We start from the raw sequence: 17,083 nt of genomic DNA on the forward strand, positions 1-17,083 counted from the left end.
GGTTAACACTCCTAGAAGACGGTGGGAATCAATCCAGAAAACTTGCTTCAAAGGCTACCCTCCTCCCTCCTTATATTGCCTCTTAACAACCTTATAGACTCTCGTTTTAAAGGAAAACAGAGTCTGAACAGTTAAACCAAAATTTAATCCCAAGCATCACACCGAAGCCTGTAACCCCTTCACCAGGCATCAGCGTCAGTGAAACCCCTAAAGAACAGAACCCTGAGTGAGGGGGGCCTCCCGGAACATGGAAACACCACCCTACCTTTAATCAAGGCTCTGACCCCAGCCCCAATCACCTTCCCCTCTAAACCCAGTCTCCTGGGGCTGCTGCACCACAGCCTGTCACCAAGGGTGTGGCGAGCACAGGCGATGCTGTAAAGCTCGGGCTTAGACCTGCCGGAAGCAGGACAGGGTTGTTACCAGCTATTCCCATCGAAGCTTTAATGGCTTGAGGTCCAGGGACTTGAATATGGCCAGGCTCCTTTCACAGAACACACACAGTAACGTACATTTCACTGAAAACATTTTATTGGCCTTTTGCATAGAAACGGGAATTTATTTGCCAGGAAGGATGATGCCATCATACTGAAAGAGAAGAAATTTTTTTTTTTTCAGAACAGGAGGCAACAGCAAAGATCGCAGCAATGGCTATTGTTTCATTGAGGAGTCAAATCTAATACATGGATTTTGCTCCGAATCCCATACCCACTCTGAACCAAACAGGAAACTGGCCAGTTTGCTACACTGTGCTCAACTGCACTATATCCCAAGAAGAAGGGGCTCTTCGGAGAGCCGTTTTCCCACCCTCCGAGCTATCAGCATTGATGGGGTGGAGAATCAGAAAGGCCTGATTCTGGGCGTTCTTTTAAACCATTAACCCTGGAAGCCCCCACTTGCCAAGCTGCTCAAATATTCTATCTTCAAAGAAGCTGCCAGCCAATTGGTGGCTGATTTTACACCCCCAAATCCCAACTCCATTCACCACATTCCTCCATGTCACCTGAGATAAATCAGCTTTACCTTCTGCTGGAACCAGCGCATGGCCTCCTCTTTGCTGATTCTGTGTTTGGCCCCAATGCAGCCTGTCCTGCGTTTCTTGTCTGCGATGCTGAAACCTGGCCTACCCAGCACCTGTCCCAGGAATAACCAACAGTCACCTAGCCAGCTCAGAGTCACAGCGGACAGACAAGACTCACACACTGGAGATCGCTCAAGTCACCTGGTGGCCCAGTAATTCTGGAACAGATAGCAGCACCCTGGACAACACACCACCACACACACTATAGGTTTGGTTTGGAGGGTGAACTTGGCTGCACCTGCCCTCTTCCCCACCTCCCTTCCAGTGGCAGCCAAGGATTCTCCACCACTGCTTCCCAATTTTTAAAAGTAATATTAAGGACAATCTTACTACATATGTATTATATTTAAAATTCTGAGAAGTTACAAAGAAATAGTTTTATTTCTCTCCTTCCACTTCAATGCCAAGTCCTTCTTAAATTAGAATTGCTGGTCCCTGATTCCCAACGAGCACCGGATTCTCATTACTGTTTGGATATCCAAATCCGACAGGGTGCTGCCATCCTTCAGGCTCCACACTAGTCAGGACTTCTGGTTTTTGCTATTTAGTTTGATATTGGACCAAAGCATAACAGTAACACAAATGGAATCCCATCTGACACAAACCAGCCACATCACCAAACCTGCGCTCTGGATGGGAGCCGCCCTCCCGCAGGGGCTGAGGGGAAGGAGCGGGAAAGAGCCTCAGTGCAGCCAACCCAAATGCCAATGAGGCGCCCAATGCTCGCTCTCAAATTTTCAATCCAGTGGCTGGATGACCTTGTTTCTTGCTCCATCCTACAGCCATATTGATGGCTGCTAGATCCTAGACTTTAAGCTTCACACCAGCAATGACCTTGTCAGTCTAGGTCCGTGCTGCATCCCTAAACACGGCACAAGTGAGGCACATCTTCCAAAGGGAGAGAAGACAAAGGCAGACAACACTCAAGTTCCAACCCAACACCTGAACATAACAGCACACGAGATGAAGGAGCAGCGATTCCACGTCCTCCAGAGAAGCGGAAAAGACCAGATATCCATACCACATAGAAGTCCAGGCCGTAGATACCAATGCTCGGGTCATACTTGATCCCCAGGTCGATGTGTTCCTGGATCCCAAAACCAAAGTTTCCAGTATCTGAGAAGTTATTTTTCCGTAATTCGTATTCTCGCACCTGAGGAGATAAACGTAGCAATCACACTTCTTGTCAACCCAAATTCCCCCCAAATAATGAACTTGGCTTGTGCCACTCAGCACCCCAGAAATGCAATCTGACCAGAAACAAAATCTGGTTTCTCCACTTCACCAAATCCCACCCCAACCAGGGATTTCACAGAACTTTCCCACCTCCCAAGCGCAGGGAAAGACCCAGGGAAACATCAGAGTGTGGTTTAACTCTGCCAAATGCAGGACGAATCCTTTAGAAGTTCAGACATACAGATGACCCTGGCTGGGCAGCTCAGTTGGTTATAGTGTCGACCCCTTACACAAAGGTTGCAGGTTCGATCCCCAGTCAGAACACATACAAGAATTAATGAGTGCCTGAACAGGTGCAGCAACAAATAAAGATTCCCCACCCCCCTCCCTTCCTCTCCTTAGGGGAAAGCAGATCAAAACCACAATGGAATAACATCTCACACCAGGCAGAATGGCTATTATAAAAAAGATATGTTGTCAGGATATGGAGAAAAGGGAACTTTTTGTGCTCTGATGGTGGGAATGTGCAGCCACTATGGAAATCAGTATGGTTTTCCAAAAAAAAAAAAAAAAAAAATTAAGACATGCAACCCTATGTTCGCTGTATAGCATTATCTACAATAGTCAAGATATGAAAACAACTTAAGTGTTCAGTAGGGGATGAATGGATCAATATGTGGTGTACACACACACACACACGAATACTACTCAGCCATAAAAAAAGAAACCTTGCCATCTGAAATAATGCCAAGGACCTTGAGAGTATTAGGCTAAATGAAATAAATTAGACAGAGAAACACCATCATTTCACTTACAGATGGAATCTAAAAAACAAAACTCCTAGATTCAAAAAAAAAAAACCACAAACAAGCACAAAAAAAAGATTGGTGGTGGTTGCTGTGTGTGTGTGTGTGTGTGTGTGTGTAAGAGAGAGAGAGAGAGAGAGAGAGGGAGAGAGAGATGTGTGAAGAGGGAGGGTCTAGGACAAACTTCCAGTTATACCTCGCAGATTTGAAAGTTGCTAACAGTAAATCTTAAAAGTTCTCATCACAAGAAAAAATTGTTTTTTAATGTACAGTGACGGGTGATAGTCAGATTTACTGTGGTAATTTCAACGAATAGCATACTGTACACATGAAATTAATGCAAAGTTGTGCTAATTATACTTTTAAAAAAAGGAACGTGTTAAACTGGTGCTCGTTAGCATCACCCCATGACGAGATGGACCTCACCTTTAGACCTTTCTCCAAGATTTCTTCTGCCTTGGCCCCGCGGACTGTGCAGTGGACAGCAATCTTCTCATTTCTCCTGATGCCAAAGGATCTGACGGTGTACCTGGCTGCAGGCCGGGGAGCACCAGGGAGCCAGTCAGGGGCTGTCACACTCCCACTGCCCATTCCCCAGAACATCATCTCCCTCACTCCAGAGAGACACTAAGGATCAGGCCACACTCGGAGGGGTGGTCTTCTAACCAGTGTCACCGCCACCTTTTCATTGGTTTCATGTGAAACACAGACTTTTCCAACTCCAAGTCACTCAGCCACCCTTAAGCCATTAAGAGCTCAGTGGTAATGTCAAGGTCCCAGGAAGGCAAGCCCACAACCAGAATAGGCCCCTAGAAAGGAGGGTGACCACTGTGTTCTACAAAAAATGAAACATGAGGACAACGATAGCTAATGTTTGCTAAAACCTTAATGGACAGTCATCCCCATTTTACAGATGAGGTTCTGAGAGACTAACGTGTCTAAGATCACAGTTGGCAATAAGAGGTGGGATTTGAACCCGAGGACTTGCCATATTCCACTATCTTAAAGCAACACAACTTTACCCTGTTCTCAATGTCGCCTACATAACCCTACCTGCTAATCAGGCCTAATACCATTTACTGCCTCCCCAGCGTTTCCCTCTGCCCCATCCCTTTCTTGGAGAAAAAAAAAAAAAAAAAAAAAATCTTCGCTTGGGCTAGTCCTCATCTCTGCTCCCATGAAAACCTTGTAGTCCAAACGCCACAACCAACCCTAAAAGGGAGACACTCTTTGGGTTAGGCGGAGGTCAGGTGTCCCTTTCAAATCGGGAGCTCAAAAGGCTGGGCAGCAGGGGAGTTACACGCCCAGGCTGCCCGGCCTCCAGCCCCCTCCGCGCCGCCACTCACCTTTGGAGAAGACCGGGGTCTGGCCCGTGAGTTGCTCCAGCACCTTGGCCGCCCGCGTCAGCCTGTCCCCGCTCTCCCCCACGCAGATGTTGAGGCAGAGCTTGCGGATGCGCAGTTCCCGCATGGGGTTCTCCTTCTCCCCTTGGTCCTGCTGTGAACAGGGGGCGCAGGGTCACCGCCCGCAGCCGCCGCAGCTGCGAGCGCTCTTCCTCCACGTTGCACGTTTCCCTCCGATCAGCCCCCCTCCTGCCGGAAGCCCCGGGCCCTGAGCATCCGTCCCCGTGCGCGTCCGGGAGGCAGCTCGGGGCCTTGTTCCTTCCGCCACGCGCGGCAGAGGGGAGAGAAACGCCGGGCAGGCCCCGAGGACCAAGGTTATAGACACTGAGGGTGAACCTCCCCCAGGGGCCCGACATGTAGGGTGACGGGGAGCGCCCCATTATAAGGCCGATAGGGGGAAAGAAAATATAGGATTTAGCTGTTAAGGAAACGGGAAGCACGTGCTGGTGCCGGGTCCCGCAACCCACTCGGAAGCAGCGCCGAGGCTGCGGCAAAAGGCCGGCCCTCCCCGTGCGGAGGTCCCGGCCGGGGTCCCCAGCACCCGCCAAGCCCCAGGTCCTCGGGGTCGGAAGCCGGAGCGGCCCCCTTCGTTCGAGCCGCTCGCTCCCGCGGGCAGCCCAGGGCCCGTGCTTCGGGGCCTCCGGGCGGCTGCCCCCGCTGGCTCCGAGGAGGACGTGAGGGAGGCGCCGGGGGCCGGCTCCGCGCTCTCGGGCCGCAGGGCTCCGAAGTTTCGGGACGGCTGAGCAGCGACGACTCCGTCCTCCTCGGGCTGCGGGCGAGGCAGCCCTCGGGGGCTCGGCCGTCCGCGGATGGAGGCGGATGAAGGGAAGCTAGCCCGGGCCTCGGTTACTCACCGCCATGATGAGAGACAGGAAGAGAGAGTGAAGTTTCCGGAGCAGGGCCTTATGGGACAGGAGGCGGGCTCTTTCCCACGCTAACCAGAGAGAAGAGGGAGAGAGAGAGGCGCGGCGTGGCGTCGGCTTCCCCCTAGTGGTCACTGCAGGCAACGCTGGAGGACCACGAGTTTCCCGTTTTGAAAGCTTCCAGACTGGGTTTTACTGGAGCTTCCCGGCCCTCCTCCTCCCCCGGCCCAGTTTCAGGGCCTGGGGGGTCTTGCGTGATGAAACAGCCAGAACTACATTAAATCAATTACACACATTATGAAGCAAATAATTTATTCTACAACAAAGGACATTTATACAGTTAGAACAGAGTGGCTTGAGTCCTGAGCTGTGAAGACAGGCAGATGTAGTCCTGTCTTGGCTAGCTAATAGCTATATGCCCTTGGACAGGCTACTAATTAGACCTCCTTCAACCTCAGTTTTCCTTATCTTTAAAATGGGTACATGATATTGTGAACATTAAATGAGATAACTGTGTAGAGCGTATAGTAAGTCCACAATAAGTGGTTACTAGTCTTGTTATTACTATAACCCTACTGTATCCAAGCAACCCCCCAAAAAGTGTTATACACGATATACAATTAAGGGAGGGTCACCTGCAAACACCAAGACTGCTTATAAATCAGTTTCTGATAGAGGAGGTCTCCAAACCTGACTGTAAGACCCCTGACTTATACTAAATCCTTGGCAGCAGGACCCAAGAGGTTGCCAGGATCCATATTCCAGGCAGGAGCTGACCTGGAGTCAGCCAGTTCCTTTAACAGGAACCAACGGGGAAAGAGGAACTTAGAGGACTTTGGTGGGAAAGGAGCCGAGCCGCTTCCTTATGCTGCCATAATTCCTCGCTAGAGGGGAGATAGAGGCCCCCTAGGCTCTCTCTGATCCATCCGTTGGGACAAAAGGGCACTCTGGGAAGCTGGTCCGATGGAGGAGGGAAAAGGCCTCCCTTCAAGCCTCCTCCCTCAGCAGCCACTGGCTCACCCAGAGCTGGGGCCTCAGCCAGACCTCCAGGAGAGGGCAGAGCCGAAGGAGGGGCTGCTTCAAACCTTGGAATGAAGAGGCAACTGAACGCAAACACATGATCCTGGGTTTTCTTTTGCTGTGAAGCATGTTTCGGGGATAACTGACAAAATCTGAATGACGTCTGTAGACTTCGCAATGCACCCATGTTAATTTACTGGCAAAGCCCTAGTTCTGATTCCTTAACCTTGGTTCCATAGGAAAATACCCTTGGGTTTAAGAATTACACATTCGGTTTGGGGTAAAGCAGCACCATAACTGTGGCTTACTCTCAAATGGTTCTGGAAAACATATTGTACTTAGAGGGAAAAGGATAAAGCAAATGTGGTCCAATTAAGATTTAGGGAATCTAAGTGAAGTATACATAGGAATTGATGCAACTTCTCTGACTCTCAAATTGTCAGAGTGAAGTTAAGAAAATAGTTTGGCTCTGGCAGGTTTGGCTCAGTGGACAGTGTTGGCCTGCAGACTGAAGGGTCCCGGGTTCAGCACATGCCGGGTTATGGGCTCAGTCCCCAGTAGGAGGCAGCTGATCAATGATTCTCTCATCATTGGTGTTTTCTATCTCTCTCTCCCTCTCTGAAATCAATAAAAAATATATATTTTTAAAAATATATTTTATTGATTTTTTTTACCGAGAGGAAGGGAGAGGGAGAGAGAGTAAGAAACATTGATCAGCTGCCTCTTGCACACCCCCTACTGGGGATGTGACTGCAACCAAGGTACATGCCCTTGACCGGAATTAAACCAGGGACCCTTCAGTCCGCAGGCCGATGCTCTATCCACTGAGCTAAACCGGTCAGGGCAGGGAAATGACTTTTAGTAGGACAGTGCATAATATGCATGCTTTTATTTTATTTTTTTAAATATATTTTTTATTGATTTTAGAGAGGAAGGGAGAGGAAGAGATAGATAGAAACATCAATGATGAGAGAGAATCACTGATCAGCTGCCTTTTGCACATCCCCCACTGGGGATGGAGCCCAAAACTCAGGCCTGTGCCCTTGAACAGAATTGAACCCGGGACCCTTCAGTCCACAGGTGGACGCTCTATCCACTGAGCCAAACCAGCCAGGGCAATATGCATGCTTTTAAAGCAGACATTGTATTTATCCCTCTGAAAGCCCCAGCCAAAGCCCATCAGAGACATCATCTTCACCCTGACAGAGGGCACACCCGTCCACCGGAAACACAGGACAGAAGAGGTACAGGAAGAACCAAGTTCAGGGCCAAGAGGGTGGCCTGGCCATCAGAGCAGCAGGACTGGCCAGCACCGGGGCCTGGGGTCGGGTAGACCCTCAGAATCCCGATGGATGTCTCCTTTCCAGCAAACCTTTCTACTTTGGACCTCTGTGTCCCATCGGTGCCAAGGGAAACCCCGGCCTCTTCCTCAGAACTAGGAGTAAAAGGCAGGACTGGGAGGGGTGTCCTGGGCCACACACAGCAAAATCCACAGCGGTGGGTCAGTCGCTCAGTCCTAGGTGAGGCCCTCTGAGGAGGGAGGGCGGTGGCTGCCCTGGGGGGAGGGCTGGAAGGAGGGGGGAAAGGCCTTGGGGCCGGGGAGAGGGCTCCAGAAAGGAGACCTTCCCCCCTGGGTGGGAAGCAGACTGTGCAGCGCAGAAACCTCACACAGCACTCCTGGTCTCTGGACTCAAAAACTGGTGGCCCAAAGAAGAAAGCTACCCTTTCTACTAATACTCAACTCTCCAAAGTGGGGGCAGGTGGGGAGCTAGGCCTTGGAAAAATTTAGTAAGCATTTTTATATAAATAATTCAAACTTGTAAGAATAAGTGAGAGTATTTCCTCTTTTTAAAAATATATTTTATTGATTTTCTTACAGAGAGGAAGGAAGAGGTATAGAAACATCGATGAGAGAGAAACATCCATCGGTTGCCTCCTGCACACCCCCTACTGGGGATATGCCCACCACCAAGGTACATGATGCCCTTGACCAGAATCGAACCCGGGACCCTTCAGTCCGCAGGCCAATGCTCTATCCACTGAGCCAAACCGGTTAGGGCTATTTCCTCTTTTTACAGAGGGGATAATTGAGGGTCAGAAGTAGGTTTCCCAAGGCCCAAGCCAGAAGTTGATAATGAGGTCAATTCCCCATCCGAACCCCCGCCTCCTCAGTGAGGACGAGTTCTTCCATTCGTTTGAGGGACTTGGCATTTCTTGAGAGCTGAGTCTAAACCCTAACGCTATCTAGTCCGCTGACCTGAGGCTTTGTTTTCTTTCCAGCATCCAGAACATAGTGGGTGCTTAATACACTCTCCAAAGGACATCACCCTCAGGCCCTCTACCTCACTGACTGAAATGGGTGATGCTGCTCAGGGCTGGGGAGCTGGGCACCAGCGCTCCAGGTTTCTGTGTTCATGTCATGATAGGAGAGGTCCCTGAGCCACCTGATAGAAAGTAACTCTCATGCCATGCCTTCACCCCTCGTTAGCGTTCTCTTGGCATCTGCCGCTGTCCACTCTGTTACACCCTGCCCGCCCCCAGCAAGACGGAGTGCCCTGAGCAGAGCCGCACCTGCCTCTGCAGAACCCTCAGCACCAAGGACAGTGCCAGCGTGAGGCTGTTCAACCGCCATCCGAAGGAACTCACCTTTCTCAAGGGCAATTGGGCAGTATGTGCCCGAAGATTCCAAAACAATGTCTACCCTTTGTTTCATTAGGAACTTATTCTAATTAAAGTATTGGGAACACATGCAAAGGTTTATTTACCAAGAGGCTTATGGCAGCTTTTAAAAATATATATATATATTTTTTTGTTTTGTTTTATTGCCTAGCCAGAGTGGCTCAGTGGTTGAGCATCAACCTATGAATCAGGAGATCATGGTTTGATTCCTGGTCAGGGCACATGCCTGGATTGTGGCCTCGATTCGCAGTTAAACTAGAAAAATAGCTCTAGCTGGTTTGGTTCAGTGGATAGAGCATTGGCCTGTGGACTGAAGGGTCCCAGGTTCAATTCTGGTCAATGGTACATGCCAGTGGAGGGTGTGCAGGAGGCAGCCGATCAGTGATTCTCTCTCTCTCATCATTGATGTTTCTATCTCTCTCTCTCCCTCTCCCTTTCTCTCTGAAATCAATAAAAATATATTTTTAAAACACTAGAAAAATATATTTTAAATTTATACATACATGCCCCCCGGATTAGGACATCGCCATCAACAGGAAGTTCTCAGGGACAACGCAGCTCTCGGAGGAGTTGGGTCTGGCCTTCTGAAACCTTGAGGCTGAGCCGTGGTGCCAGGAGGCCTGAGTTCTGGGTCCAGCTCTGTCACTGATTGGCGGGGCTGCCTGGGACAAACCCCAGACCCCAGGACTGTGTTTCTCCTTTATAAAATGTGGGCAGCGATTAGACAAGGTGAGGCCACACTCTGACCATCTGGGTTCAATTCCGTGAGCTCTGGATTCCATTTCGGTCACCTCTACCCCCACTTCTCAGAAAACTCAAACTTCTCAACTCTTTCCGTTTCCCCTGCCTACGAGAGGAGCTTGGATGAGCTCATTGGCCCTCCAGTGAGCGGTGACTTGCTGAGCCGAGCCGGCTAGGGCTTACTGTACATTTAAGGGTCAACATTTTGAGAGCTTGTTTGGAGGTTCTAGCAGGGGAGCGCAGCTACTCGTATACCCTTGACCGAAGACCGGTCCTCTCCTCTTGGGGGAAAGTCGTCCTCTTCGACCGAGCGCGCAGCTCCGGGAGGGACGCACGTGGATCAGTGAGGGAGGAGGGGGACACCCGCCTAGCCAGCCAGATCAGCCGAATCAACCCTGGCGATCAATGGGGTGACAGATGTCGCAGCCAGATCGCCCTCACATCCAAGGGTCAACATCTTATTAGACCCAGCAGTTCACACTCTCTCCAACAGGAACCTGGTTTGGGGATTTAAGGTCCATGATGGTGAGTCTCTGCAGGCGGCTGAGACTGAGCTGGGAGAAGGTGGAGTGGGTGGTGGCCACCGAGTGGAGAAAGCCAGTCCAGAGGGAGGGAGGGAGGGAGCGAGAGAGAAGGAGGGGAGAGGAAGAGAGAGTGGGACACACAAGCCTCCAGGAAGAAGCAGCGAGAAGAACCCCACACAGTGCACACACCCCAGACCCCAGGCCCCTCTGCTCCCCCTCCCCCTCCCTCTGTCTGCTCCAATGTCCTGCTGGCCCTTTCTTTCCACTTTCCACCAGTCTCTTCCTCCTGGGGGTCACACTTCCTGGGCTCGGAGCCCAGCTTCATACCCTTGGCCTTGGGCCCATCACTCGAACGCTGATGCTGCTCCTCCACCGTGAGGGAGGGTCACAAGCCGCCCCACCTCTGGGGGTGGCTGAGAGGGTGAAGGGTGATGTCGCCACAAAGCACCTGCCCCTCAACAGTGGGAGCTCAGCCGTCATTGTCATTCACATCCGCCTTGGCCTTGCTCTGACCCCACACCTCTACCTCCTGCTGGGGTCCTGCCTCTCCTCCTCCGGGGAACTGCCCCCCTTCCACCTGGGCCTCCTTTCTCCTCCTCATACCCTCCCTCCTTCCTGAACCCTAGACACAGATCCCCGAGGGGCTGGAGAAGGAGAAAGGGCAGCCATCCCTCAAAGAGAAATGCCGCCTGGCTGAGTGGGGAAGGGCTCCCGCCCAGCCCAAACCCAGCGTGACCCCGTGACCCTTGCAGGTCTTCTGCAGACAAAAGCCAGGCAGACTCACCTGGGGAGGTCAGGCCACTGCCGACAGCTGGTCCCCCACCTGTGAGTCAGAAAGGGAGGGCCTAGATGCCCCTAAACTGCCCGTGGGGGGCAGTCAGGGGGGCTGAGTCCACATTGGGGTCAGGTGGGGTGTGGCAAACATTTCAAACATTCCTCCTCTGCTTCTCTGAATCGTCTTGGAGAAATCTCCTCCTCTCTGAGCCTTGTCTCCTCATTGGTAAATTGAGGCCAGACAACACTCCCTGCCTACTGGCCTCCCAGGGCTGTTGGGAGGAAAAAGGCAGAAAAAGAATTGTGTGCGCCACGCTGGGGAGTGAGCGTCTTTCCACTCTTGGCCAGCAGATGGCGCTATGGTGACGCCAGTATCTCAACCCCAGGTCTCCTTACACCCGGGTCCCCCAACCCGCCGCCGCCTGCCTGTGCTTGGGTGGGGACATGTGTTGCACGTGGCAGAACTCATGGGATGTTCCTTAGGAGCCCGAAGTTTGGAGTCCATCGACCCAGCTGGACCGATTCTATCCCTTTGAAAAGGCAATGTGACTAGGTAACTTGCTTAACCTCTCTGAACGTCAGTTTCCCCGTCTGTCCAACCAGGCTGGCGTCTCCCCTTCCGGAGTCAGGCAGGCTGGATGTGATCTGGGATACAAAGCTCCCTGCACGCCCCGCAGGGGGTCAGCGACTGGTACAGCTGGCCAGAGAGCCAGGCTATACCTCCTTCCGACCCTCCCCAGCTGCCCGGACTGAGCCACGTCCACTCCTGTCACCAGCTTTCACCCCTGCCCTCTCTCCTCGTCTGGAATATTCGTCTCCTCCTTGTTTCATGCTTTCCTTGAAAACTTGGGACCTGTTGGTGTTTTCCCCCCTAATTGCATTTTAAGCCTTAATGAGATATCAACTATATATTATAAAAATGTACTCATTGTGAGTGTACTATTCAATGCTTTTCAACAAGCCTACCAAATTGTGCTCAAGACTTGTTTTTTTATAATATTTTTTTTTTATTGATTTTTCACAGAGAGGAAGAGAGAGGGATAGAGAGTTAGAAACATCGATGAGAGAGAATCATTGATCAGCTGCCTCTTGCACACCCTCCACTGGGGATGTGCCCGCAACCAAGGTACATGCCCTTGCCCGGAATGGAACCCGGGACCTTTCAGTCCGCAGGCCAGCGCTCTATCCACTGAGCCAAACCGGTCCCGGCAAGACTTGGTTTTTTAAATCCTGTATCTTAAATTTGACCTCTCTCCAGAGTCCAGGCCCTTTATCCAATACCCTTTGGACACTGTCACCTGGCTATCCCTTGGCCCCTCTGACTCAACACCCTCCCCAGCCAAATACATCCTTCTCTTCCCTCCTTTCTCTCCCAGCAAGTCCCACCTCCTCCTGGGCTTCTTCAGGCTAGCAACGCTATCTTCCTTCCCTGTGTCCTCAGCGCTTCGCCCAGGACATGGCATTCAGTAGATGCTCAATAAAAATATGCTCTATGCATGGATGAAATAAAGAGCATCATCCCCTTACCCAAGTGTGATTGCTCGCCCCTCACTTCCCGCCTGCCAGCCACCGACGACTCTATCTTAGAACTGTCTGCCTGGGGTCTGACCCCGCCTGGAGCCCTCTGCTCCGGCCCCACACTCCTGCCCTCTGCGGTGGCAGCAGCCTCTTTCCTGCCCTCCCCCCTGCCCCGCCTCAGTCTCCCCACCCTGGCTTTCTCCCTCCATCTGGTCCCAGAGTGGCTTCGCAAACAAGCACATCCGGTCTTACCCTCCCCCCGCTAAGAAAGTGCTGCCCATTCTGCTGTAATGAAGGCTGGGTCCCCATCCCTCTGGCCTGGCCTCGTCCCTCTCCCCTCCCCAACTCTTCCCGGCTCCAGGCACCCAAACCGTAGGAGCCGTATGACACCATGGCTGACGGGCAGCCTGGCAGCCTGGCTGTGGTTCCTATCCCCACACTGCACCCTGTTGAACCTCAATTTCTTTTTCTTTTTAAAAATATATATTTTATTGATTTTTCACAGAGAGGAAGGGAGAGGGATAGAGAGGTAGAAACATCGATGAGAGAGAGACATCAATCAGCTGTCTCCTGCACACCCCGTACTGGGGATGTGCCCACAACCAAGATACATGCCCTTGACCCAACCTGGGACCCTTCAGTCCGCAGGCCGACATTCTATCCACGGAGCCAAACCGGTCAGGGCAGAGCCTCGGTATCTTCATCCCTAGCAGGGGAGTGATGACAGCGCCGGCCTCCTAGGGCTGTTGTGGGGTCACATGAGATGACGAAGTAAAACACTTGGAATAGATGTGGCTCGTGGCCAGGACTTCAGGAACGTTAGTTTCAGGGCGGGCTCCCCAAGCACACAGTTTTGCGCCTCCGGGTTCAACTATAGAGACTGTCTTCCTCCTTTCTGTCCACCAGGGGGCGCTGCAACCCATGCCACAGCCCAGGGGAGATTTGCTCCATCGGAAGGCACTGCTCAGGCCCTCCAGTCAGCTGGAGTCAGACCCTCCTCCTTCACAGATCTGGGCACACCGGCACCCCTCTTGCCACCTCCCCCCGGGCAAATCCAACACTAGTCACATATCTCCCCTGTAGCTCTCAACTCCGCCCCTCTCCTCATCCCCACGGCCACCCATCAGTCACCTAGTCAACCTGCTCCCACCCTGCCCCTTCAGTGCTCTTCCCAGAATGAACCCCCACTCTGACCGCCCCTCCCCTCAGCCCTTCACTGGCTCCCAGCATGGCCCGCCAGCCCCCTCCCCAGCCACAGGGGAGACCCATCCCTTCCACCCACCGGGCCTCAGCCACACGGGCCTCAGGCGTGCTCTCCCGCTCCCACCTCAGGGCCTTGGCACATCCCGTCTCTCCCTCCTGGACTCTCTCTCCCCACCCCTCCGCCTCTTATTAATCTCCTCCCGATCTTTCTCTGACCCTCCCGTCACCACGAAACCAAGGTCCCCGGGAGAAGCTGTCCCAAGGGAAGGGCCATGACCCATGTCTGTACCTCCAGACGGACCCCCTACCTCACCGGGGCCGGGAACAGGGTAGGGGATCCACAAATGTCACACGGATGAAAGATAACTTTCGCCGCTCCTTCTAAGGTTGACATTTTAAGGATGCTTCAAGAAACAATGGTGTGGCCGTGACCGGTTTGGCTCAGTGGATAGAGCATCGGCCTGCGGAGTGAAGGGTCCTGGGTTCGATTCTGGTTAAGGGCATGTGTCTTGGTTGAGGGCAGATCCCCAGTAGAGAGCGTGCAGGAGGCAGCTGATCGATGTTTCTAACTCTCTATCCCTCTCCCTTCCTCCCTGTAAAAAATTAATAAAATATATATATATATATATATATATATATATATATATATATATTTTTTTTTAAAAAGAAACGATGGTGTGTTATGATATACAGAGCTAATGCCTGCGGTGGGCATCGGAACTGGCTGTCATTCCTGTTACTCTCCCAGAAGAGCGTGACCTTGGACCGCGAACATCTCTGCAGACTTTCCCAGCCCTGATCAGCCCTGTGGATGGGCAGGCCGTGTCATTGTTTTCTCCCTTTTACGGGAGAGAAGCGGGAAGACTGGGAAGACGAATGGCACGCCCAGGGGAGCGTGAGCCGGAGCTCAGATGCGGGCCCCCTCCGTCCGAGCTGTGACTCTCCCTCCACGCCTCCGGGCCTGGACCCTGAGCGCCGCCCGGCAGGGCGTACGGTGTCGCCCCAGGTACCTGGTGGCAGGTGCAGCCCTGTCAGGGGAGGCCCACGGGGCTGCTGAGGGAATGCACAGGGGAAGGAAGGCCCCAGGCCACCCCCTCCTTCCAGAAACGCCCAGAGATGCTCTCTCAGGTCAGGGCTCTCTCTCAGAGCCCAGGATGGAAGAGGAAAAGAGCCAGGGCAAGAGGAGGAACAGTGCACCCAGCAGCACCCTGAGCACAGCGTTTTACAGTTTTTGTGGTTATTTTGTAAGAATTTACTGGAGCCAAACTGATGACATATGCCAGGGAGCAAGGCCATAAATGCTCTCCAGCACCTGACGGTTCACAAAGCCCTCACCCTCACCGGCTGCACCTGAGACCCCACAGGAGCGCTGCTCACTGCAGCACGGAACAGACAAACAGGGGAAAAAGAAGACAAGCTTTTTCTATTTTATTTAAAAGTATATTTTATTGATCTTCTACAGAGAGGAAGGGAGAGGGATAGAGAGTCAGAAATATCGACGAGATCCATCAGCTGCCTCTTGCACACCCCCTACTGGAGATGTGCCTGCAACCAAGGCACGTGCCCTTGACCGGAACCAAACCTGGGACCTTTCAGTCCATAGGCCAACACTCTATCCACTGAGGCAAACTGGTCAGGGCCAATCTGTATTCTTTTTAAAAATATATATATTTTATTGATTTTTTTATAGAGAGGAAGGGAGAGGAATAGAGAGTTAGAAACATCAATGAGACAGAAACATTGACCAGCTGCCTCCTGCACACTCTCTACTGGGGATGTGCCCCCAACCAAGGTGCATGCCCTTGACCGGAATCGAACCCGGGACCCTTCAATCTGCAGGCTCTCTATCCACTGAGCCAAACCAGTCAGGGCAATGTGTATTCTTTATAAACAACTTAGAATTGTGCTCCCCAAGCAGTTGCCACTTACTGCACGTGGCTTTTTGTTTTATTTTTTTAAATTTTATTTAAAATATACTTTTTATTGATTTCAGAGAGGAAGGGAGAGGGAGAGAGAGATAGAACCTTCCATGATGATGGAGAATTACTGATCGGTTGCCTCCTGCACTCCCCACCATGGGGATCCAGTCCATAATCCGGGCATGTGCCCTGACCGGGAATCGAACCATGACCTCCTGGTGCATCGGTCATGCCGGCTGGGCCTGCACGTGGCTTTTAAAAGTAAAATTAATTAAAATTAGATGGGATATAAAAGTCAATTCCTCAGTCTCACTAGCCACCTCTAAAGTGCTCAGTAGCACCCGGTGGCGTGGCTCAGGGGTTGAGCGTTGACCCATGAACCAAGAGGTCACTGGGCCGATCCCCGGTCAGGGCACATGCCTGGGGTGTGGGCTCAGTCCTCAGTGGGGGCGTGCAGGGGGCAGCCGATCAGTGATGTTTCTATCTCTCTATCCCTCTTCCTCTCTCTCTAAAAAAATCAATGAAAACATATCTAAACAGAAGTGAAGTGCTCGGCAGCCACACGTGGCTGGTGGCCACCGGACTGGACAGTGAGGCGAGAAGGTTCCCCTCGGGCAGAGAGTTGAGTGGGACACACTGATTTATGACACAAGCAAGCAAAAGAAGGGGACAGACACCTGCGCTTCCATTTCCCGGAGAAAAACACTGCTCACATGTTGGCATGGATATTCTTAGTGTTCTCGATGGGCGAGCGTTATCCATTATTGTTTTCTTTCTTTTCCTTTTTTCAAACATGGCTTACTCCTGTGCAAACTGTTTTTACCGCCTGTTTTTTTTTCACTTGTCAAGGGACTATACACATCTTTTCTATAACACTTATTTTTTTAAAACAGTAGCCCAGCTGAAACCAGTTTGGCTCAGTAGATAGAGCGTCGGTCTGCGGACTGAAAGGTCCTGGGTTCAATTCCTGTTAAGGACATGTACCTTGGTTGCGGGCACATCCCCAGTAGGGGGTGTGCAAGAGGCAGCTGATCGATGATTCTCTCTCATCGATGTTTCTAACTCTCTATCCCTCTCTCTTCCTCTCTTTAAAAATAAATAAATAAATAAATAAATAAATAAATAATAAAAACAAAACAGTAGTCCAGCATTTGTATGACTACCACAATTCATGTATCCAATTCTCTCCTCATAGGTATTTGTGTTTTCTTCCCTTTAAAACACACACACACACACACACACACACACACACACACAAAACTATCTGGGTACTTATTAAAAATGTATTTAGCCGAAACCGGTTTGGCTCAGTGGTAGAGCGTCGGTCTGCAGACTGAAAGGTCCCAGGTTCGATTCCGGTCAAGGGCATGTACATT

The 17,083-nt window shown here is 51.5% G+C and overlaps 1 protein-coding gene across 2 annotated transcripts; it reads right to left on the minus strand.

The window, feature by feature from the left end:
* Positions 1 to 509: 509 nt before the first annotated feature.
* RPL11 (ribosomal protein L11) lies at positions 510 to 5,420 on the minus strand. Of its 2 annotated transcripts, none has more exons than XM_084875166.1 (6): positions 5,321 to 5,420; positions 4,410 to 4,560; positions 3,490 to 3,596; positions 2,103 to 2,234; positions 1,024 to 1,134; positions 510 to 588 (listed from the first exon to the last, which is right to left on the minus strand). In XM_084875166.1, the coding sequence occupies exons 1-6, from the start codon at positions 5,324 to 5,326 to the stop codon at positions 559 to 561; spliced, it is 537 nt and encodes a 178-aa protein (XP_084731292.1). In that variant the 5' UTR covers positions 5,327 to 5,420; the 3' UTR covers positions 510 to 558. The 2 variants fall into 2 exon arrangements, with proteins under 2 accessions (XP_084731292.1, XP_084731293.1); XM_084875167.1 differs by having other exon boundaries at positions 4,410 to 4,557; positions 5,321 to 5,401.
* Between the last annotated feature and the right edge of the window lie 11,663 nt (positions 5,421 to 17,083).

This window comes from Pipistrellus hanaki, assembly GCF_964339955.1.
Source record: "Pipistrellus hanaki genome assembly, chromosome: 2".
Lineage (NCBI taxonomy): Eukaryota > Metazoa > Chordata > Mammalia > Chiroptera > Vespertilionidae > Pipistrellus > Pipistrellus hanaki.

Coding starts and splice junctions, on each gene's coding strand:
- RPL11 (XM_084875166.1), bottom strand. Junction 2,235..3,489: donor TCTTGGAGAAAGGTCTAAAG/GTGAGGTCCATC, acceptor TTATCTCCTCAG/GTGCGAGAATACGAATTACG. Junction 1,135..2,102: donor ACGGCCTGGACTTCTATGTG/GTATGGATATCT, acceptor TTCCTGGGACAG/GTGCTGGGTAGGCCAGGTTT.